The 25,441-nt window shown below is 35.8% G+C and overlaps 1 protein-coding gene across 3 annotated transcripts in view; it reads left to right on the forward strand.

Annotated features, from left to right (window-relative positions):
• Positions 1-25,441, forward strand: part of klhl29 (kelch like family member 29) — a 253,702-nt gene that overhangs the window by 157,713 nt on the left and 70,548 nt on the right. For all 3 annotated transcript variants that reach the window (XM_079584475.1, XM_079584477.1, XM_079584476.1), the window contains one exon: positions 20,946-21,084. In XM_079584475.1, coding sequence (XP_079440601.1) covers positions 20,946-21,084 — 139 coding nt within the window. The remainder of the gene's footprint in view (positions 1-20,945; positions 21,085-25,441) is intronic.

Here is a 25,441-nt window from a genome sequence, read left to right on the forward strand (position 1 = left end):
AAGCTGCATATTATAACTGAAGTTCAAAAGAGATGTCTCATTTTAATGATCGGTCTAGCTATCATATCTAATAATCATTGAGTGGAAGAAAACGTGTATAATTCGTAATAATCTTAGTCTTAACCTCGGAGTCCCCCACAGAGCCAGGTGAATCTGTCATGAACGCCGTGCAAAATTACAAGACAAGTCTCACCACTTTAAGATGCAAGCTTTAAAATGAGAGACAACTAATGAAAAGAGTGGATCTTCCCCTCACAGTATCATCCTCCACCGGCTGTGGGACCCGAGGGCTTCATCTTTGACTCCTCTGGGTTATTTGCATGTTGCGCTGGTAAATCTGCGTGACCGTTAGGGGTGGGAATCTTTTACCATCTCACGATTCGATTCGATTCCGATTCTTGAGGCCACGATTCGATTCAAAATCGATTTTCGATTCAAAAAGATTTTCGATTCAAAACGATTCGATTTCGATTTTATCCATAATGATTTCTAATCGGGTTTCTGATCATGATCTACTCTCATCTGCTTTGCTATACAGAATGACAAACGGAGACTTTAAAGTGTCTTTTTCACATTTATTAAGTTCAATTCTCAGGGAAGTGCCTTTTATCAAAAACATTGTCTGGTTCTCAATTGCTACTCATTAGTATCTAGCTATAAAATAAGTTGGAACAAAACAAAAGTGCTTCTTCATAATACAAAATGGTTGAAAATAGATGCAGTTTACCACAAATATCATGTAGAACACAACCGGTGAAGACAAAAAAACATCTATATTTCTCAGTCAGACACAGTAACTTAAAGAATAACAAGTTATGAAAATAAAGTGCTTCTTTCAAAATGAATAACAGTCCTACCCCTAAGCTACCTGGCGATGAAGCAGCGATAGACCGAGTTTTTTTTTTTTTTTTTTTTTTGCCCTCTCGGAGTTGGCAGGGAGTTTCGTGAAGCACTGCAGTGTGCGTTGGTCTGCAGCTGGCGGCTGACTGTACGTTCACACCGCCGCCGACTTGAGCTGCAAAAAAGCTATGGCCGCCCTGTCAAGGACGCTTGTCAAAAAGTACGGGGAATCTTGTTGACGCTTTAGCCGCTCTGACGTAGCAGCATTCACAATGAAATGTAAACAGAAAAAACAAGCAATGCATTCGGCAGTTTAGGATATCGCACAAGATTTGTCAACACAGAAACCATTTCATCACTGGAGAGTTTTTTTCCCGACACCATCGTATTAATTGATTTTGATTCATATGCGCGAGGGAGAGAGAGAGAGCAGACAGCGCTCGGGTGAGTGCGCGCGCGCGGCCGGCTCTCTCTCTCTCTGCTCGTTCTTATGCCCTGTCAAGCGCGCCCTGTTAAACTGACAGGACTTAAAACACATGCAAATGGTAGGAACGAAAGATCTCCCTCTCATCCATTTGCTTCCTTTTTGTTTTAGTGATTTGCCGCTCACGTCCCGTATAGGCTAGTTACAAAAATGGAGGCGAACAGCCAGCTGATTTTATTTATTTATTAAATCGATTCTTGGACATTTCAGATCGATTCTGAATCGTTGCAAATGAGAATCTAGATTCTTCTGTGAATCGATTTTTTTGGCACACCCCTAGTGACCGTACAGTGAAATAGTGCCGCTGCATTTAGCCTCAACAACATTTATTGCTATTCATGGGATTGGGAAGCCTTTTCCGGCGTACTCGTAGTGTTTAGGAGGATGAATGTGCTCTTTAAAATGTGAAGGCGGCTGTTGTGGCTGCGTCTTCGTTATTCCCATTTTCCTCCAAAAAGATTGAATGAGCCGAATGTTTGATTGCGGACGCTTCTTGTCATGATGGGAAACATTCATATTTATCACATTTAAATTTTGCACATTTGAATAGCAAATTTCAGATGGTTGTACACCTGCTTGTGAATGGCAAGCGTGTTGTTTAAAAGCACGATGTTTGGAACTAGTCTTTGACTGTTGAATGCAGGAAGCAATTTTGAGTTCTTGCTGTCTGTCAATGGAAGGGAAATGTCTGGTTTATGATTATCTAGTGGTGTTTTCACTCCTTTGGCATCGGGTTAGCAATCCATGTGATGCATATGGAGCGTCCGTGCTTGCGATCAGCATGGCAAAACAGATGAATTATGCAAAATAGATGAATTATGCATTCACCGTCCATTCGCTAAACCTTAAAAATGACTCTGTGCACTCAATTAAAAGTCGTGCATCATTATTGCATAGGAAAGTGGAAGGTTTGGCTTTAAAGGAATAGTTCACCAAAAAATGGTCAAAATCCTCAAGCTGTTCTAAACATGAAGTTCTTTCTTCTGTTGAACATGAAGGATGATATTTGGAAGACCAAACAGTTGCTGGTCGCCATTGACTTCCAAAAATACTGTGGAAAGTCAATGGGGAACAGAAACTTCTTCAAACAACATAGAAATGAATACAGGTTTGGAAGATCATTTTCTTGTTTGGGTGAACTATCCCTTTAATGGAATGAGCGGATGCTATTTGCTCTTCCCTGATCAACATCGGTAGACGGTGGAATGAAGATGAGACTGTTAATTGCAATTTCTTTTCTGTCTGCTGGCGGAGGCTGCGTTCAGATATCCATATGAGAATTTATTAGCAAAGATTTCATGTCAAGGCTAAAATGAAGAAGTATTTAATAAGGTTTAATAGAAAATCGAGCAGCCTCAAATATTTTAGCCAGCGAGTAATTTTGGTGTGTTTTGAAGGTGGTGTGTCAGTTCATTTTTGTCTCACTTTATTACCCTCAGTATAATGTGTGAGTATATATGATTTCTGGTGATATTTTGCTTATCAAATGGTTAATTAAAATTCCTTTAAGATTCCTTTAGATTAAGAAGAATAGACAGACAGAAATAAACCAGTCAAATGTTTGGACATCTTTTGATAATCTTACAGACAAACTTTATAATAATAGTAAATTATATATTTTTTCCCCCTAATTTTAGTTTTACAATTCTAATTAAATATAAATATATATATTTATATGAAAAATATAAGTCTAATATATATAAATATATTTAAGTTATTATTATTTACTAAAGACATTCAATTTATCAAAAGTGGCAGTAAAGTCTTTTACATTTGTTACAAAAAATGATATTTAAAATAAATGCTGTTAATTTGAACTTTCTTTTCATCAAAGAATCCTGAAAGAAAATGTGTAACGGTTTCCACAAAAGTATTAAGCAGCACAACTGTTTTCAACATTGATAATAATAAGAAATGTTTCCTGAGCTTCAAATGAATGATCATGTGACACTGAAGACACTGCTAAAAATATTTAAAATCTAAACAATATTTTACAATATTAGTTTTTTATTGTATTTTTAATCAAATAAATGTTGCTTTGGTGAGCAGAAGAGACTTTATTACAAACATTTTACTGAACCCAAACTTTTAGAGGTAGAGTGTGTATATTTAATATATTTATTTACACCACTTATTGAATTATTTAGCATTTAATGTTCATTAAGAAGCCAGATATGGTCAAACTTGTGACTTGTACTGTACATCCAGTTCATAATTAAGTCTTTCCACACTTTTCCCTTTTCCACAAAGACCCATGACAACTGATTTTTATTCATTTTATTGACTAATTGTTGTTGCCATAATCTCTATAACTTTTTTAGCGCAAACAGTTAATGTAACAACTTACCTTACTGGGTTCAGACCACACGATATCAGCCTGATTTTGGCACGATGCGTTTGACGTATAGGGCCCTATTTTGACAATCTGAAACGCAAGTATCAAACGCGAAACGCAAGTAACTTTGTGGGCGGATCCCGGGCACTGTTGCTATTATACCGGCGGGATAAAAGACTCTTGCGTCCGACGCAAATCTAAAATGGGTTGGTCTGAACTCTGAAGTAGCTTCATTATTCATAGGTGTGGTTTGGGGCGTAACGTGCAATAAACCAATCAGAGCGTCCTCTCACATTCCCTTTAAGAGCAGGCACGCTTGTTCCATGGCGGATTGCTATTATAACGGCGGATTTCTGTGGAGGGAAAAGTCCGCCGTGCGTCGTGTGCAAAATAGGAATGATACATGCGTCGGCGTACAAAGTCAATTGCGCTGGGTGCAAGATAGGGCCCGTAGTGTGCTGTGGAGATTCCTAAACGACAATGGCCGTCGGGACGCAAGAATTGATCGTTTTATCTCGTATAGTGTCAGTTTGTCATATCGGACAACCACATCGTTGACCACATTGTCCACAACAAACATTTATGAGTCAAAATTGCATAATCTGACTATCATAACAGACATTGTGTAGTCTGAACCCGGCATTAAGCGATTATACAGTTTTGAATGTGAAGAAGGCAGACTTGTACTACCGTGCATGGACTGATTCGCCTCTTTTGATTAAACTAGTCCATTTGCCATCCCAAACAGGGGTACATAAAGTGGATTATCTGAGGATTTTGTGCAGGCGCATCCGTGTTCTATATTACTAGAATAAAGAACAAAGACGAGTCCACTCAAAAGCCTCCGATAATCCCAGTGCTTGTTACCGTAATTTGTGAAAGCAGGTGTAAATGCGAGCATGTCTCCCTGTGTGAACGTCTACCGCCGCCGAGGTGCGAGGAGTCAACGCTAGATAATTATTTTGCCATCATCCATTGAGATGTATTTGGGAGGTTGGTGTGATGCAGTCTCTTCTTATTATGGTTCTTAAGAAGGGAGCAACCCTCCACGAGCCATACATTACGTCCCCTGCAGTTAATATGCAGTCGGCAGGAGAGCTCATTAAGATTGATCATTCGCCGACCGCCTCTTCTGTACCCAAACTCTGCTCTGCCTTCATTAATCACTCGCTTCTCAAGATAACACGCGCACCGCCTGACAGGTCCGCTCCGAGACACCGAACCACGACCGACAAACTGCAGCCGCTGTCCACAAACTGTCACCAACTCCTCTCGGATTCACTTTGTTTTTCCGGCTCTTTCTCACTCGCTTTGCATCTTTATCTTTCCTCTTTTGTGTTTGTTTCTCTTTTATTCTTTGTGTGTCTTATAATACACTTTATAATCCGCTGTGCGCTCTTGTAAATAATTGTTACCTTGGTTATACAACTTACTCATAGTTACAGCTTTTTCTTTTTCTTTTATAAAAAACATAATCAAACACATAATCAAGGTCATTTTGTGTTAGAATGTATTTAAAGAACGAACTGAGAGTTATTTATTTTTGGTCAAAATCTCAACGCGGCTAACTGTTTTTAAATCATAGCTAAAATCATGCAAATTGTGCCTTATGTTTATATATATATATGGTAACACTTTAGTTTAGGGTCCAACTCTCACTATTAACTAGTTGCTTATTAGCATGCATATTATAGGATATTGGCTGTTTATTAGTACTTATAAAGCACATATTAATGCCTTATTCTGCATGACCATATTCTACATCCATCTTATCTTAGCCAATACCTAAACGCACTGTAACAACTACTAACTAGCCAGTCATTTTGAGTTTATTGAGGCAAATGGATAGTTAATAGTCAGTTAATAGTGTGAATTGGACCCTAAACTAAAGTATGAAAAGTTTGGAAACATTACTATTATAATGTTTTTGAAAGAAGTCTGTTATGCTCATCAAGCCTATTTATGTGATCAAAAATAGTTATTATATTGTGAAATATTATTAAAATGTAAAATAATGGTTTCCTATTTTGTTATACTTAAAAATATAATTTATTTCTGTGATGCAAAGCTGGATTTTCATCAGCATCATTACTCCAGTCTTCAGTGTCATATGATCCTTCAGAAATCATTCTAATATGAGGATTTATTATCAATGTTTGAAACCGTTGTGCTGCTTAATATTTTTTTTGAACCCGTGATACTTTTTTTCAGGATTCTTTGATTTAATAAAACGTTCTAGCAATATAAATATTTACTATCCATTTTTATCAATTTAACATCCTTGCTGAATAAAAGTATTAATTTCTTTCAAAAAAAAAAAAAAATGGACTGACCCCAAACTTTTGAACTTTTGGTTTTTAACTATTTATTAATCAAAGAATCCTGAAAAAAAATATTAAGCAGCACAACTGTTTCCAACATTGATAAAACATCATCATATTAGAATGATTTCTGAAAGATCATGTGACACTGAAGACTGGAATAATGATGCTGAAAATTAAGTTTTGCATATTATTTGCATATACATATATGTGTGTATGTACCGTATATATATATATATATATATATATATATATATATATATATATATATATATATATATATATATATATATATATATATATATACACAGTATATATACAGGAAAAGCTACAGTATATATGTATGATGACATTAGCCTCTGAAAAACAAGAATCTACTGTAGGTTTTCCTGTGACATCCCTAAACCAACCTCCGCTCTCCATTGCATCAGACGCCGTTTTTAAAAAGTTCACACTTGAGTACCGCTGACGTTTCCAGCCCTCAAACTCTCATTATCAGAAGGGTAAGAATCGAGGTCAGAGAAAATTGATGCCAAACTAGTTCCTTTCATTCTCATCCGGAGACTGTACTTTCCCCCCTGACAAAGTGACATTCAGGCTACAGCTCGCAATCAGAGGTGCCTCGTTTGCATACGCTCTTCCTAACCAATCAAATCAGGCCTTTCCTTCCTGTGGGAGCGCTCACATCAGGGTACAGACGGAAGCCAGCGGGATAAACCCGCCCTCTTCTCAGCAGGAAGTCTTGGAGGAAGTGCAGAGATGGAGGATGGGCTGTGTCGCTCATTATACAGCAGCAGTTCTTCAGGACAGACTCCTGCTTTCAAACACTATCATTGCAAGGGATTTCGGCTCGGTTTCCCCAAAACACATAGGCAGTTTGTGTCCTCCTTATCGATTTTATTGGAGGTGTTAAGTGAGCAGGAAGTGTTTGTCAGGAGAATGAAATGCCGTGCGTGTAGTAAAGATGGGCTGGGTCTTTCCTCTTATGCAGAACCTTCTAAGTCCTGTAAAAAATAAAAAATAAAAATAAAAATTCTTGTTTTGTAATTTGAGGAAGTATTTCTGTAAAAAAAAAAAAAGTTAAATCCTTATTTTAAAACATTAATTTATTATTTACACAATTACAAGAACATTAATAGGATGAAATCTCACGAGATGCAAATAAAAGGCTCAACAGAGGGTGTAATTTTACCCAAAAGCTGAATTTGATCAAAATTCAAACATATATTTTTGGCGTTTTTCTGATAAAAATTGATGGAAATCAAATAAGTTGGTTTCTTTATCACTATTATTGTAGGTGAACAATACTGTTGGAGTGAATCTTAAATCATTTCACATTGGTTTATGCAGACATAGTGTTATTATTATCATGTCCTTGGCTTGCTGCACTATCGTCAAAAATGAAGTTGTTAATTAAGGTTCCAGTTGTTTTCTTCATTTTGTACTTTCTGTAATGAAAATGTTTCAAATGAATGTTCACACAAATATTGCTTTAATTGCTGATTATTTTTCTTATGTCCTCAATTTTACTTTCCATCACAAGTTTTTTTTTTTTTTTTTTACTTGAGGGGTTTGTTGCATGCTGCAGTTCACCCAAAAATGTAAATCTTGTCATAATTTTTGCACACTCATGCCGTTCCAAACCTGCATTACCGTCTTTCTTTTATGGTAAACAAAACATTTTTTTTGTCCATACAATGAAAGAAATACAGGTTTAGAATGGCATGAAGCTGTTTTCAATTCTGTGAAAGTGAAATTTTATAAAAAAAATTACGAAGTACATTATGACAGTTTTTTCCCTTTAAAGAAACTGCAGCCGGTTCCAACAAGCCCCATAAGTTGCACTTTACTACATGTACTTACTATATTAATAACAGTAAATTATGCATAATTACAAGTAACTAACCCTAACCATAACTCTAAAGTGAGTACATAGTTCATTAATATGACTTTTTTGAGTAAGTACAATGTAACCACATCACCTTAAAATAAAGGGTTACACTTTATTTTAAGGTGTCATTGTTACAGTGTAATTAGATATTTAAGTACTGAGTATTATTAAGCAACATGAACAGTATGCAGTATGCACTATAGGGTTAGGGTAGGATTAAGATTTTGTTTAGAGATTGTGATAATTTACTGTTATTACTATGGGAAGTACATGAACATATGTAGCAAGGACACTGTAAAATAATTGCCAAATAAAGTGTAACCAAAAAAAAAGAAAAAATCTTAGTGATTATACTCTTGAATGATAACTAAGGGTTTTAATAACTTAAGCGGATTGTAACTGGGCCCTTGCATTAATTTTTAGTTAAAGGGATTTTACAAAAGGCTAACAATATGTAATGTGAAATTAAGGACACAGGAAATGAATCACCAGTTAAAGAAAAAATGCTTTAATCAACAATTTTTTAATGTTAGAAGTTAGTGCAGCACCCAGAAACATGTCAAAGTGACAACATTTGCTAGTTTGAATCATATCAAATTCACCTCCATGGTCATTTAATCCTCTCAATGAACGCGCCGGCGCGTTCACTTGGATTTTTCCTCAGCGGAAAGAACTTAAAATATTGACACTGTGATAAAAGAAATAAATGATGATTTCCATCCTGAGTATATAATCCACGTTATGACATATATGCTTTACTCATGAAACTGCAAGATGCACTGCATAACAGGAGTGATTTGAAATAGACTGCAATGTATTATCGATGAATCTCGCAGTAACACGAGCAGATGCTGCACACAGAGCGCCAATGACGCGTGCATTCCTCCACTAATGAGAATGCACATAATTAGGGATCGAGAAACAAAGGCGAGCGAATGCAGAATAATGCGAGTATGAATCACACACTCGCATATAAACATGCATGCAGACTTCTATCCGTCATCACATAGTTTAGCAGCTCACTACTGATCTCAGAAAAGCTTTGCAATCGGTGGAAATCGTTCTTAATCACTCACGCTGTGCTTATAAAACGAATCGCACGGACTCTAGACGTGCTAAAATACATCTCGGAGAAATCAAATGCTTTATTGCTGAGATGTTTCCACAGCTTAGGATGCAGTAATTGTTTTGTGCTTTTGTTACCAGATTGTACCATTGTTTGGAAGATAATCCATAATTGCCATCACTGGCGTTTCATTAGTAGTGTGGCTACAGTGAACATGTTCAGATAACAACTGAGCTCCGCATATTTGTGCTGTGGCTTCTTCTGTGTCTGCGTAAAGTACAGTCCCTGGGGTTAAAGCCGAGCTCGAGAGAAAGGACTCGCCATGCAAAGACCCGGGCCGCTAAAGCGCAGCGTTTTCCTGCTATTATCACTGTCCGATTTAAATGCATCTGTTGAAATAAGGCAAAGCATAGGTGTAAAATATGCTTGCTTTGACATATTTTATGATGCAGAAGCTGAAGTCAGCACCGTGTTTGTCAAAGTGAGCTCTATGATGTGTAACCGTACATGAAATGAAAGGCAACGATGTGCAGATTCCCAATACTTGTTGGCTAAAGCGCAATAAAATAACTCATGTAGTAAATGGACACGATGGCGTGACGGATTTAGACGAATGCTCCAGATTTCTACATCTTTTATGGCTTTATTCAGATCAAGTGTCTTGAGTCATAATGAATTATTAAACATATCTATTCTCGTGGTCATCACTATTAGCAGATACTGTTAATTAAAAGACATGATCTGGTTCCCATCGGAACATTTTTGCTCACTGCTAATATTACAAATACTTTGTTATCTGAGACGTGTTGGTGTATGCGCGCACACACACACACACACACACACACACACACACACACAGAGACTCATACAACACAGTGCAGAGAATATAGAATATATTGTAATATTATGTGGTGAGCTGGAGGGTTTTGAAAAGGTCATAGTTTATATGGATGTCTTCGATTTTATCTTTATTTGAACATGCTAGGATGTAGCAATAAATGGGAAAAAGAGTATGTTGAGGATTCCTCCGTTAGAATACTAATCTAATATGATATCTTAGATTAAAAAAATTAAATTATATAAAAAGATTTATTTCAGGAGCTCTATTGTTGCATTGCAGTAAGATACAATTGTGAAAGCAAGATTATAAGTATTCGAAGCGCCATGATTTGTATAAGTAGTTGCAGTGATCTCTAAAGCAGGTTTTGTTCGGGGCAGACCCAGGGGTCGCACAATACCAACACACTTTATTCTCTGAGAGTTAATGGAGTTGAAGCTGAGCACTGCTAATGAAGATTATTATATCGGTGCCACCTGTTGAAATAGCTGAGTGAGGGCTCATGCATGTTTATATCTAGAAAATAATAATATATAATAATAATAATGTGTGTGTGTACAGTATGTGTGTATCTGTGTGTGTATATATATTATATATAACGGATATATAAATAAAACATCTATATTTCAAATAAATGCTGATCATGTGACATGAAGTTGATATATTATCAGCATTTATTTGACCCAGTCAAATAAATGTAATTTTAATTATAAGTTAAAAACAGGTTCCTAATTTAAAAGGTTCCTAATTTAGTTTGTTGAAGTCTCCTACAATAGCTTTACATGCATCCAAGGTCAAAAGCACTTTGATTTTCTCATTATATACACTGCAGCATCACCTCATTTCTCAAAGAGTCTGTTAGCAGTTTGTTGGAGGATTCGGTCTCTCCAAACCCCTCCTTTCCAAGAGCTAACTCTGCTCTGATTGGTCAGACGGCCCAGTCTGCTCTGATTGGTCGACCGCTTACAGCGCATGTCGGAAATGAAACCCCTCTTGCCATATTTTAATTTCAGCTCTGGAGGCTTCCTCTGTGCTTGAACACGGTGATATGAACGTTGGCGTCAGTTTTATACCGTATCAATTCCAGCGCGAGTTCTCATCATTTTGAAGTGGATGCAAAGTGGATTTGCATTGCTGAGAACATGTTGACACACAAACTAAACTCTTCCAGTCTCAGCTACAACTAGTGTTTGAGGGTCAAAGGCAGCCAATGCAGACCGTAAGCTGGCATTATGAAAATGTATTACATTGATTTGTTGGTATGTAACAGGAAGTGAGGCTGGTGTTTTTGAAGACTCGTTTCAGCAGTTCAGACTCTGTTCTTTGTTTTTTTAGGAGACAATACATTTATTTATCATAAACTTTGACTTTGCAGACCATTTACATCCACAACAATCTGTAATACACACTACATGAAAGGTAATATTCACTCTAAAAAATCTTAATTTATTTCTTCTGCTGAACACAAAGAAAGATATTTTGAAGAATGTCAGTAACCAAACAGTAGTCTGTACCCATTGACTTCCATAGTATTTTTTTTTCCTACTATGGAAGTCAATGGGTACAGACTACTGTTTGGTTACTGACATTCTTCAAAATATCTTCCTTTGTGTTCAGCAGAAGAAATAAATTAATACAGGTTTGAAACAACTTGAGGGTGAGTAAATGATGACAGAATTTTAATTTTAAAGTGAACTATCCCTTTAACCTAATTTTGGGTCAAATATGGACAAACCCAAACGTCAGATCAAAAATGCAATTTAAAAATTTAACCCAATGGCTGGGTTTGTTATTATTTGACCCAAAATTGGGTTAAAACAACCCAGCATTTTTTAGAGTGTAAAAAAAGCATAATATCTGATAAAATAATTGACAGCCTTATCGTTCTGACGTACATGATGTGACATTAAAGTACAAACACATTTATAACAGCATATAGCGTACAGATTGACTTGACTTAAAAAACATTATTTATTAAATTTTGAATTAATTCTCGGGTAAAAATAGGATTTTGTTTTTACATTTACTTATGTCTCCATAAACCGTTTCTGGAAATTGAAATTAATTGAAGCTGATGTTTTGGCAAGAATACCATTTAATCCTTTAATATATATATTTTTTCCCCTCTCATTTAAACTGCCTTTTCTGATATAATGTGACAAGTACGCCAGTAACCAGTGGTTTCTTTCCAAGCATAATGTGTTGGTGGTGTATATTGTTGTTTTTTTAATTACAGGGAAAGGAAAAAAGGATAGAGAGAAAATTAGCATACTCCCGCTGCTTTGCTCTGAACTGAGAGACACACACATATTCAACACTGAACCTAAAGACCAGCCCATCAAATATAATTTAACACTTTAAATAGATCTTGGTCTGTGTGTGTATTTGTACATCGGTAAGTTGTGGCCATGTGCTGAAAATAATTGCTTATTCCATGAGCTAATTGCTGCGATTAATTCAGTTAATGAGTTCCTGAATTAGTCAGATAAATGCGTTTGCGTGTGTTCGAGTGTGTGTGTGTGTGTGTGTGTGTGTGTGTGTGTCCATGCTTTGCTTGTCAATTATGAATTTTCGTCACGATTACCCTCTCCCTCAACCTAGATGAATCTGTATTGGAACATAACGTTGCCTTGTAAACGAGTTTATTTTTAATTTACAGGGTACTCAAGCAAAAGAGGGCCAAGACCACTAATGAGAAATATATGCGCACTTTAAGATGTTGTATTTGGAGCGACATTTTCACATTAGTAAGCCAATCCATGACTTCTCCATTAACTTACATTATTTTTATATTTTTGACGCATTATTTAGTGCATGTTTTCTTCTTGTAGGGCATCACTCTGTTTAACTTTCCACGTTTCAATGGGATTTTTATAGTAGAAGTTTTGAAAACTGGAAATTTGAAACTTCTTCAAACTTCATCTGTGTTGAAACATTGTCCAATAGGAAAGATCTCATGCTGGCCTTGATCAGTGGCTTTTGGTAGAGTCTGTCATTGAAGAGGACTGTTGATGATTTCTGAGTGATGGTAATGACATCTCTCACTTTCTGTCATTTCTGGTGGACTTGTTAATGTAACATGCTAGCTTTTAAAGAACCTAGAATCTATCATAAAACAGAAATTTAGTTGTTTCTTAATTCTTAGGTAATTTCTTTGTGGTTGTAAAAGCTCAGTTGTTTTCTAAGGTAGTCAGCATTTATTTTGGTGCATATTAAATACATACATACATAAATGTTTTTAATAAATGTAAAACAAACCTCAATTGTTTTTTCAAGTGCACTCCGTGTGTGTGTGTGTGTGTGTGGATAGATGGATAGATACGCATATAAATGCCAAATAAATTAATTTTATATTTAATATACTGTATATAGATTTATATATGAACATTTAAAAATAAAATAAAAATAATAATAATAATAATAATAATATATATATATATATATATATATATATATATATATATATATATAAATATTAATATAAAATTAATTCATTTTATATTTATATATAAACATTTAAATAAAAAATATAAATGTATATATATATAAAGGACTTAAAATGTATATTAAATATATATCAATATTAAATGAAATATTCTAAATTAAACATATTGTACATTAATGTTTTTGTGAATGTTTCATAGGACAGACAAAGTCTACTGAATTGAAGAATCAATATTACCGGTAATGTATTATAACATGAACTGAGAATGCAGGCGTGAGTATTTTAGGAATATAGTCTGTGTGTTCATGTGTCTTCTGAGATCACAGTGAGTCAACACACGTCTCTGCTGGTGGGCTGCATTCATCTACCGTGACTCTCTCTGCTGCTTTCAGTTGTACACTCACCACCGACTGCATTTAGTCAGAATCTATAAAGTTTAATCCAGCAGGAAAACAACATCAGCTTTGACAGATGGAAATAACCCCATAAATGAGATGAATTCAAACAAGATTGCAGAACCGCTTCGAATTACCCAGGGCCTCTTGCGTTTGTGGTTTCAGTAACTTTGCAATGTCAGAGATTCTTCTTGTTTTAATATAGGTCGATTAGATCATATTTGACTTAAGTATATTGAGTGCTTCTATTTATCGGTAATGACTTAATATAATAAGACTGTAGAAAATGTGGTTAGAGTTTAGCCCGTAGTCCTGGGTTCATTTATTTTATATACGATTATGTCCATGGCTATATTTATGGAAGTTGTCATTATTCTGAGCAGTCAGGGAATATATTTCACATTACAGCTCTGAGTCAGATAGTATATATCAGATCGTGATCTTTGAACTCGAAGTGACAACCCTCTGCTGCCGCCACAGTAACCTTGATGGATTTTATTGGTGGCCTTTGCCTCCTCGGTGCTGTTAGCTCACTGTGTGTGTGTGTGTGTGTGTGTGTGTGTGTGTGTGTGTGTGTGTGTGTGTGTGTGTGTGTGTGTGTGTGTGTGTGTGTGTGTGTGTGTGTGTGTGTGTGAGACGCTGTTCTGGTCTCGGTCCAGCTTTTTGGAGGGTTTTGGAGACGAGAGCACAGAGTCCTGACAGGCGTCTCCTCCTGAACGCGACGAGGCCGAGGATCATTTGTCCAGTGAGGCATACAGCACAGATTCACTGCTTCAGTATCGCTGCTAACATGTCCCTGGATAGTGAACTGGAAAGAAACAGGAGTAGTCCATTGAGCTGCATGAATCCACTGTTCAAAGCAAAACGGACAGTTCGAATGTAACGGTGACCTGGAAAGATTTGTGAAAGTTCATTTCATTTAAATATTCTATTTTATACATATTTTTTATTTTCATAGTTTTTTCTAATTAAATTTAAGTAAGGGCTGTACATTGCACATGATGTAGAGCATTCTACATTCTATTCTTATTTTTATTTATTTTTTCATATTTGATTTTATTCTATTTAATAAAAAAAAATTTTTTTTAATGTTTTTCTAATTCAATTTAACAATAAGTAAGTTAAAACTATGCTGTAAATGTGTTTATAGGAGAATATTTGTTCTTATTTTATTTTTTTCTTCATATTTTATTTTATTTTTGTTTCACATTTTTTATTTTTTATTTTCGAATTACAGTTTACATTAAGATAAAACTAGGGTTGTCAATTTAACATGTTAATGGAGAACATATTTGTTTTTATAAAAAAAATTATTGTATTTTTAATTTTATATTACATATTTTTCAAATTTTTCTATTATATTTTACATTAAGTTACAACTAGGGCTGTCAATTCCGTATGATAATGTAGAGCATTGCTGTGTTCTTATTTTATTTTAATTAATTAATTTGATTCTATTGTATTTATTAAGATAATGCTTTATTAATTTAATGCAATTCATTCTAAATGAATTAACAGACAAAATAATTAGTCAGCATAAAATGTATCCTTCATAAAACGGTAAATTAACTTTCTACATAACACATGTAATTTGACTAATGTTAAATTCAGAAGTAAATCACATATATTTTCATCTCAATAGTGTTGTTTTGTGGTGCTTCATAAATCATCCTCCCCTCCCATGTAGTTGCAAATGGACTCTTCCCCAAAAGCTGCTTTTTTTTTTACTATTATTATTATGTGTAATGGTGACACACTTTGCTGGCTTCTGATTGGATGTCTTTTTTTTTTTATTCACTCCCTCAGTAGCTGCTAAAGAAATGATGCTGACATTACGCCGTGGAAGCCAGGAATAAATGTTTACCTATCGCTCTCCTCCTTACACACCCCTGCAGGGACGCTTGGATCGTTCCGGTGTATCGATATAACCAGTCAATCCGCACGTTTAGCAGCTGCCATTTTGAAAAACATGAGCTGACCAGTGAACCTTAGAATAGCTCAGCTGGAAAACTCATCAAAAGGTTGTTCTTGGGCCATTTCATGTCCATCTTTCCAGTGCACTTAAATGCCCATTATATTATCTCACCCCTTTCATCTTATCCATTCATTGTAAACATGTTTCGGTTCAGTACAGTTCAATTGAATTGAATGTGGGTCTGTGTTTGCGATGCGCTGAAGGAAGGCATTGAGAAGAGTCTTTGTGTGTGTGTGTGTGTGTGTGTGTGTGTGTGTGTGTGTGTGTGTGTGTGTGTGTGTGTGTGTGTGTGTGTGTGTGTGTGTGTGTGTGTGTATGTGTGTGTGTGTGTGTGTGTGTGAAAGTTGTTGCTTGTACAGTGACCTCGCTCCCGTGTCGGCCTTGCAATTAGTCCTCTCTCACGTCTGACTGACAGGCTGGACTCTTCACGCCTGAAAAGAAAGATTTCGAGGGCTCTTCTTTTAATAAAAAAAAGAAAGGAAAAGATGTCCGATTCTGTGGTTGGAATGGAAATTTCTTAAAATGAACCACAGACAAAATCAATGATATCCATTTTGTAGCGGAGACATATTGAATTGTGTATATCTTGGTAAAATGATACATGATCAATGGTGACCTTATTACCGTTGCCATGCTAAATGATTTTCTGCACTTATTATATTAGATTATGTTAATTAAAATGTGTGCGAGGAATTGTGCGTCACTTGAAATAACACTAAATGGGTTTAATTATGTTTAAATTTAAATTAATTCAATCAAATTAAACGTACAACAATGTATGAGATTCATTTCTAAGTTAAAAAGAATACAACTTGGAAGTTTATTGTCTTTTATTCACATTTTGCCTTTTTAATATAATTAATTAGCTGGAAAGTCAGAAATAATTTTGCTCTTTTTAGGACACAAAAATTGTCTAAGGACTCAAAACATGATCGGACTGAAATTAAGATTCAAGTCATTTTAAGTGAATTTAGATTTGGATTTTCTTATGAAGAGGCTTATATGTATTAATACATACTGACACATACATGCATAATAATTACATGTATAGATAAATGAATAGAAATAATAATACATATTATATTATAATGTTTTTGTTTGATATTTTCTTTTAAAACTGTTGTGGTGTAGTAGAATCACTCAGAGCCTGTGTTTTTCTCCACAGTGCATTATTGGATTATTGAACGGTCTTTGTGTATTTGTGGTTAATGGACTGAGACGTGCTGATTGGCCGCTGAGAGGCCAATCAGGTGAGAGGTAAAACTGGCGCGGGTAATGACCTGAGAGTGAGACATGTCTGACCACGACCCTATACGTTTACGAGAGACACTCACACATGTTTGTGTTAATGTTGTCTCTCAGGATTGTGTTTCACGCTCCATTAGTTTCCTCCAGCCTTCATGACTGCCTCATGCTACAGTAAACACACACACACACAAACACACCTACACAACTGTGCCGCATGAAGAGTTAATCTTTAGTTCAGCACTAACAAAGAAAGTAAGTTACTGTTGCACCATTTTCTGCGAGACAGACAATTATTTTCCCATTACATGCACAGCACACACTGTAATTTTCGGTGTGTGTTCAAACCATCAAATCACAAATAATCATCTCCAGTGCGTCCATGTCCCTCTCGGGCTGGGCAGAGGACCTCACTGTGGATTCACCTGTCATGTGATGTTTGTGCCCTGTGCTAATGATCTCTGTTCCTCACTGATCTTGACCCTGGGCCACACCACATAATTCGCTTTTCTGCCGCGTCCCGCGACCTTGCAGGGGCGAGCCATTGTTTACTGACAACTATAGTTCCTCCTGTGAAGCTCTTTCACTGTCATCCGCTGGTGAATTGGGTGTCGTGAGCAACGCAGGAGATTGGATGTGAAAGCCATGTCAGTCGACGGTGACTCACAAAGCTTTGCTGCGCGACGTTTCCATCGCAATCACATGAACATTCTATATAAACCTGTATAATGTGAAGCACAATCAGTTCAATGTTTCTAAGATTTCTTTTTATTCCAAGTTGAGAACTGCTGTCAGGCTTGCGTTGCTAATTAGAAGAGGAATATTTGTGCAAGTTTAGCGCTGGTTTTTGCCATTGTTTGCAATAATTCATAGTATGATTATTAAATAATACTCTTTTTTTGTGGGCAATGAATCTTTGCTATTTTTCTATTTACTTAAAAAAAGTTAAATATTATATATATATATATATATAATATTTCACAAAACATTACTAATAATGGAATTATTGGAAAAAGGCAAATAATTTTTATGCTTTCTAGCACACAAAATATATATATATTTTTAATAATTCTATGAAATATTGTAAAAAAATAGCAAAAACACGCGCGCACACACGGGCACACACACACACAAAAACAATTGTTACATTTTATATTATACTTAAATCGTCAGATAAATCCTGAGAATCTGGATTGTCAAAATAGTTTTAGCAATTAAAATTACATTTGGCATATATATATATATATATATATATATATATATATATATATATATATATACACACACACACACACACACACACACACACATTCAATATTTTACAGAACAATATATAATTTTTTTATTGCTAAATTTAATTAACGGAAAAATGGAAATTGCAAAGAATTGTTTCTTTCTAGCACACAAAAATATATATTTTTGTATGAAAATGTTTATTTGAAATGATCGCAAAAACACACACACAGACACACACACACACACACACACACACACGTATCGTATGCATTTAGAACTTAAATCGTCAGATAAATTCAGAGAAATTGTCAAAATAATCAGAATGGCTTTATTTATACTACGTGATATTTAGCATGACAACTATAATTCAGACTGTAATGATCTGTGTGCTTTAATTGCTCTTTAGCGTTTTAAAATCCATTTAGCTTATTATTATTATTTTTTAAATGTATTGATTAATTCCAAATTGTAAACTACCGAGCCTCAAGTGTTGAAGCGTCAGTAAATCAGCTACTTTCTCTTTAATGTCAGTGTAATTTCAGGCGGCCCTGAGATTCATTTTGTTTGGTTTTGTATTGCTGAAGTGGCCACAGTGGCTCAAGGCTCTTATTATTGTGTGTGTGTGTGTGTGTGTGTGTGTGTGTGTGTGTGTGTGTGTGTGTGTGTGTGTGTGTGTGTGTGTGTGTGTGTGTGTGTGTGTGTGTGTGTGTGTGTGTGTGTGTGTGTGTGTGTGTGTGTGTGTGTGTGTGTGTGTGTGTGTGTGTGTGTGTGTGTGTGTGTGTGTGTGTGTGTGTGCGCGATGCGTTAATGTAGTTGCTCATTTTGGTGATGTGTTTACAATGCTGTTCCATTTGCTTTAGCACTGCAGATCAAATTGATTTCTGGAATTGCACATTGTTTCTAATAATTTGATTCTGTCCTCCCTGCTGTTGGATCTTCTCAGTTGTCCTGTGATTTTAAGAGTTATTCAGATAAGTAGGTAAATGAAAATTAATTACCGGTATATTATGTCTGTATATTGTAGAGCATGGCTTTGTTTACTAAAAAAGCTATAAATTGATCTATCGCTCTAAATATGAACTCTCATGTTAGAATGAAAATTGAGGTAATTGTCCAGATACTACAGAATGCTTTCACCAGCCTTTGTTCCCAAATGATCACTATATGATGCATCTTGACTAAAATCTTGCATCGCTAGATCAAATAAATGGATTTTCTGGACTGTAAAATTAACCAAGAGGCACATTCACTCAATACGAGCTGTTCTTTATAAAAAAAATATCACAGATTTGGACCATTAGTCTGTAGAAATGAACAATCGACACTGAAACCTCCACCTTGCTGACAATGCTGAGATCGTGGCGTGAACTAGCCGATAGTGAATCGGTTGAGAATATTAAGCTGCAATAACACTTTGCATAAAGAGTTGCGTAACGTTTGTCAAATGGGTAATATTTGTATATAATAAACCTTAGCTTAAATGTGTTGTAGTGGTTGTGAAAAAGAAAGCTGGATAAAGACACAAGATGGCCGCCGCCGTGCTGTGCTTTGGCTTCAGACGCTGCAGTGTTCGGCTGTTGAACTTACACTGGCTCCCTGTTAAAGTTACTCTGCGCGGTCCGGTCGTCAGAATCACTTTATAGATCCTCATTAAACGGGGCTTGTGTCCGCTTCTCGTCTCCTCTGGACTTCTGCCCCGGTGTTTGTCAGACGCCTCATTTATTTACATATGCATTAAAACCTACAGTGTACATCTGCTGCTTGTTTTCTCTGCGCTCAAACTTGATTGTCCGTGAATGTTCCCAGTATTTTGGTAAACACGGCAAATATGCAACGAGATCTGCAGAAATATTAATTTATAGTAAAATATGAGATCATTTATATATATATATTATACTGTATATATATATATATCACTTTATTTATGTAAATCTATGTAATCTCTTTCTCGTCAATGTAATTTTTTTCAAGATCAGAGAATTTTTTTTAAGGAATTTCAGGTATTGATTAAACTGTGAATTTAAAGTATTTGTGTAAATGTGTCTGCATGCTGAGGTTCATCTCTCTCTCTCTCTCTCTCTCTCTCTCTCTCTCTCTCTCTCTCTCTCTCTCTTCTTTGAAGCTCTCTGTTTGTTTACAAGATGTTTTGCCTGTTTCGCTGATATTATGATCTTTTTTTTGTGATCCAAAGCTTAAACTCTTGCCGTCCAGTATTTGTCAATGAATATAAACTGCAATGATTTGGAACGAAGTCTCGTACAGCTGTATTTGGAATCATGATTTAACCATTATATATTTTGTATTTTTTTAATTCCTTTTGGAAAATCGTGCATTCAGGACATGCAAATAAAACATGTAATAAATTCAAAGAATGATCCAGTTAGGTTTTTGACACACTATTCAATCAATGTTGCTAGTTTTTTTTTTTTCTTCTTAGTCCTAAAATATAGACAATACAGTTATCCTATGCAGTATTGTCAAAAAATCCACAATACCCAAAGGAATATGATATTAAATCAATATTTCTGGCATATTTGAAATGTTTGACTTGAGCTGTGCACACAGAGGTCAGTCACTTCCTGACCTGAGAACTGAATATGTGAAATAAAGGTATTCTTATCCTCTATTAAAGTGTGAAAAAATGCCATTGTGTATTACTATTTTGCATCTTCTAATATGAATTACTCTGCTTGATGTTTAATGTGCATTGTTGCTTCTAATGTGTCCATAAAGTGTTGCATTTTGATTCTCTGCTGATTTTGACCTACCGTGGTGATTTCTACCACTGTCTGCTTTTGTTGTTGCATCTGTTCCCCCCCAAAAATCTGAATTCTAAACGTGTTTGGCATTGTCTGTTTCTTCTTTGTTCTACAGAGATGTTGAAGGAGTTGAACCAGCAGCGCAGAGAGAAAGAGTTTACAGACCTGAAAATTATAGTTGAAGGCAAAGAATTTGAAGTCCACCAAAATGTTCTAGCTTCCTGCAGCTTGTATTTCAAGGACCTGGTGAAAAGGTTTGCCTTCCTCCCTTCCCACCAGCCGTTGATCCAATCTGTTCTTTTCATAGGGCGCATTTGTGTCATTTTTTTCCCTCCCTCTTTTCTCTCTTGCAGGTTTGTAGGAAGACTTTGGTTTCTATCACAGGGCCAGCAGCCATTCCCCGATTTCGCTCAAATGAATGTATCTTAAATTGGGAAGAAGGTCAATCCTTGCCTTTTTATTACCTTTTCTTCCCCTCATTTTAGAGCATTAATTTCCATTTTTAAAAGCAGAGAATGTGTTCCATGACTGAGGGATCTTAAAAAAAAAAAAAAAAAGACAATAGGTATTCAAATCACCCCCCCACCCCCCACCCCCACCCCCAAAAATACCATGCTAGGCATTTTGGAAAGTGTGCTCCAAAAGCAATGTGGTATCTGTCATTTTGACTATGAGATGAGCTTTGTCAGCCATTTTATCAGCAAAGCGTATGGTCTTCATAGGGCATAAAAGTTTCCCATTCATATGTTAAACATTCACGGTGGGTGCATTGAATGCATTCAGAGTCGCAAACAATGAGAGGAGCCGAGCAACTTTCTCTTGAATGGTTACCTTCACAGGTCAGAGCCATTTACTGCCTCGCTTTTACAAATTACACTCTTCTGCATCCATCGCCAGCTCACTTTTTGTTATTTTATTATTCAAATATTTCTTTGGCAGCACATTTTCCGTGTGTGTGTGTGTGTGTGTGTGTGTGTTGTTCATTCATTTTCAGCACGTTCATCCTCTCAATGTGTTTGTTTTGTATCTCATCATCAGTGTTCAAGCTTCAAACTACAGCCTACTCATCATTTAAAAAGCCCATGAATAATTTTAGAATCTCAAAATTTTGGAGGCTTTTTTGTTGTTGATAAACACAGATTTTTGTTGTTGTTTTCACAGAAGACAAACAACAGTACATTTTAAATCCATATAATGTAAAAGGTTAATTTTGTTAGTGTATGAAGTATGTATGAACCTTAAAGCTAGCAGACTTCAAGTTACTAGCAAAAACGGCTATCCATATTTTCTTCAGTAAAGCAATCTTTTTTTCTTTTTTTTTTAAGGTCTGTGTACATATATAGCATTATACACACATACCACCATTCAAAAGTTTGGGGTCATTATGATTTTATTAAATTTATTTTATAAAAGTGACTAAAGAAGACATTTATAATGTTGCAAAATATTTATATTTTAATTAAATGCTGTACTTTTGAACTTTCTATTAATCAGAGAATCCTGAAAAAAATCACAGTTTCCACAAAAATATTAATCAGCACAACTGATTTCAGCATTGATAATAATCATAAATGTTTCTTGAGAATCAAATTATCATATTATACTGATTTCTGAAGGATCATGTGACACTGACGACTGGAGTAATGATGCTGAAGATTCAGCTTAGACATCACAGGAATAACTTAATACATATTTAATAAATGAACAGTTATTTTAAATCATCTTAATAAATATTTCACAATATTGCTGTTTTGATAAAAAAATGAATACAGCCTTGGTGAGCAGAAGAGAATGCATTTGGAAAAGGTAAATTTAAGCAATAAAACAAAAACAAGCCTTATATTACTGATTTTATTGTTATAAAAGTATTCTAAAATTGTATTGTTTTTATTGTTATAAAAGTATTTAATTCAAATGTCAGAGCACTTTTGATTAGCTCAGCTTGCATGCTCGTTTATTAGACAATTCAGTAAATACGAGTATGCAAAATATAGCTTGTTACTACAAAAGCTGCATTTTTTTTTTACTTTTCTGCTACTGTCACACTATAAAATAAAATAAAAGTTAGTAGCGTCGGTAGTTAGTTAGTCTCCCCAGCACTCTTTCTTTATGCATTAGTTAGTGTTAGCGTTTGAGTGACTGTCCTCAGGGGCCGGTTGCATGACAGCTAGTCTTACAAGTTAGCCATTGATTTTTTTTTTTCTTTAAGACTGTTCATAATTTTTGGAAGTTAGTTACATAAAAACATATTGGCCTAATTTGATACCGAAAAGTAAGACTGACTGGCTGCCCCTTGAGTAACTTCTGGGTTATACTAGATCTAAGACACCGTCTTAATGGCTATGTTTATGCAACTGGCCCTTGATGCCCTTCATCTTTCTTGGCGTAGTTGCTGGCTATTCACATTCACAATTCATAGCCTCAGTCCAGTTGGCAGGACTTGCTGTCCCCGCGCTTTCTGTCTGCCTCTATTCAACTGAATGTAGAAACACCGGTAAACACCGGACTGAAGGACACATGTTCTGGCAGGAGTTGTCCATAGACTAGCCTCCCCAGCTCGGAAATTCATAGAGGATTTCATTGCTTCACGAAATCATAGTTATAGCTCAACTTATGGGCACCTGCATTGAAAAACTCATTGTTTTTGTAATTTGTCTTCTTGCGTCTATCAATATATTTTTTTATTTCTTGCCATTTCACAGGTGCATTTTTATTCAAAGCGCTTTTATGCACGCTAATAGCAAGAAGAGTTTCCCTGAAGCAGCCTCGGGTTAAGTGCCACGCTCAAGGGCAAAGTGGTAAAAGAGCAGATTTGTGATCGCAGTACGTCTCCAGTATCTGGGTCACCCTCACCTGGGCATGAACCTGCCGAGTTCGAAGCGCAATTCCTTCAAATCAACATAGAATGGCATTTGCTACCCATTTTACTTGCCTAATATGCCATATTTCCAACCGAAAAAAGGCTGAAAATGTGGGGTGGGGATAATTTGGATTAGGAATAAACTGTTTATTAATGATAGCTGGTGGAGGGGAGGGGTTGAAAAATGTGAAAATATTTGCACCACAAATCTACATGTGCACTACATACAGTAGCTTTTAGGTTTGTATTGAAAAAAGAGTTTAATCTGTGACATTTACATTCTCTATTAATCAAATATTGTTGTTGTTGTTGTTTTTTCGCTATAACGAATTTACAAACCATAGAAAGATAAAACGCCTTCGCGTTTGTTGTGCTTCTCCCACGTTAACATGCATTTGAATGAAAATGAAAGGAGCAAAAAGTCTAGTGTGACCAAAATTGGCCCCCAAATTTTCTGACCCATGACCCTTGCAATGTTTGAAGTTAAGAATTAAAATGAAATACAATTGATAACTAGAAAAGCCAACCAGACAGACAGACAGACAGACAGACAGACAGACAGACAGACAGACAGACAGACAGACAGACAGACAGACAGATAGATAGATAGATAGATAGATAGATATATATATAGATAGATAGATAGATAGATAGATAGATAGATAGATAGATAGATAGATAGATAGATAGATAGATAGATAGATAGATAGATAGATAGATTTATTTCTCTCAACAAGGGAACAGAAGAGGTGCCAGTAAATAAATAGGAAAACAAAGTAGCTTATGTTACAGTACGAAATATGTTTAAAAAAGTATCTTCGATATTTTATTGTACATTTAAAAGTAATGCATTACTTTACTAGTTACTTGAAAAGTAATCTGATTACATCTCACGTTACTTGTAATGCATTACCCACAACATTGATTATCAGTAAATTCCACTTCCTGTCAAATCAATTCAAAGTCCAATTCAGCTTCCTGTTGGGTGTGGCCAATTCAATTAAAATCCGCACTCATTAATTTAAAGGCAGTCAGTTGTTAAATTTAGAATTTTGTGTGAAAGTAGTTTTCGTTCAGGTTCTGTTATCATGATTTTGGTGGGAAGATTCCTTTCTAAATCCTATTTACACATTTTGATGTAGGAGTCTGGTTTATTATATAGGCTAATATCAATTCACAATGCCATGCCCTCATTTACGAGTTGGAACATTGTTTCCTTTTCTTGCTCTCGCCTGAGCCACATGCTATTTTTAGCGCTTGCGCTCTGGCATTAAGCTCATCTGAGGGGTGCGGAGAGAACATGCCACCTGAAGGATATAATGCACCTCCTAAATGTGCACACACGCTCCCCCTCGGCCACGGGGAGAAAAAAAGCCATTACCCTCCCCTTTAGCGTCTGCCGCGTGGAGCGCAGAGACGGATTGCCCTCAGTAATTCCATTTTCCCCTCCGGATTTTCAATAAGTATGCTTGGTGCCACTTTAATTTATGGGTAGTGCGAACGCACCAAGCCGTCAGCGAATGTGTGTAATGTGAAACTTGGCTAGCTCAAAGTAGCTTTGACACCGCACTCTTATTTATTTATTTATTTCTATAAGACCGCGCGTTTGTTTTACAGTAGATTTGGCGTTACAAGTGCGAGGAACGAGCAAGGTTTCATTCGGAGAACAGTGGGAGATCATTAATCCCGTGGGGTTTGACAGTCGGCTTCTATGAAGGCACAATTACCTCCTGCACTGGAGGAAAGTCACT

The sequence above is a fragment of the Phoxinus phoxinus genome, assembly GCF_949152265.1.
Source record: "Phoxinus phoxinus genome assembly, chromosome: 16".
Classification (NCBI taxonomy): domain Eukaryota; kingdom Metazoa; phylum Chordata; class Actinopteri; order Cypriniformes; family Leuciscidae; genus Phoxinus; species Phoxinus phoxinus.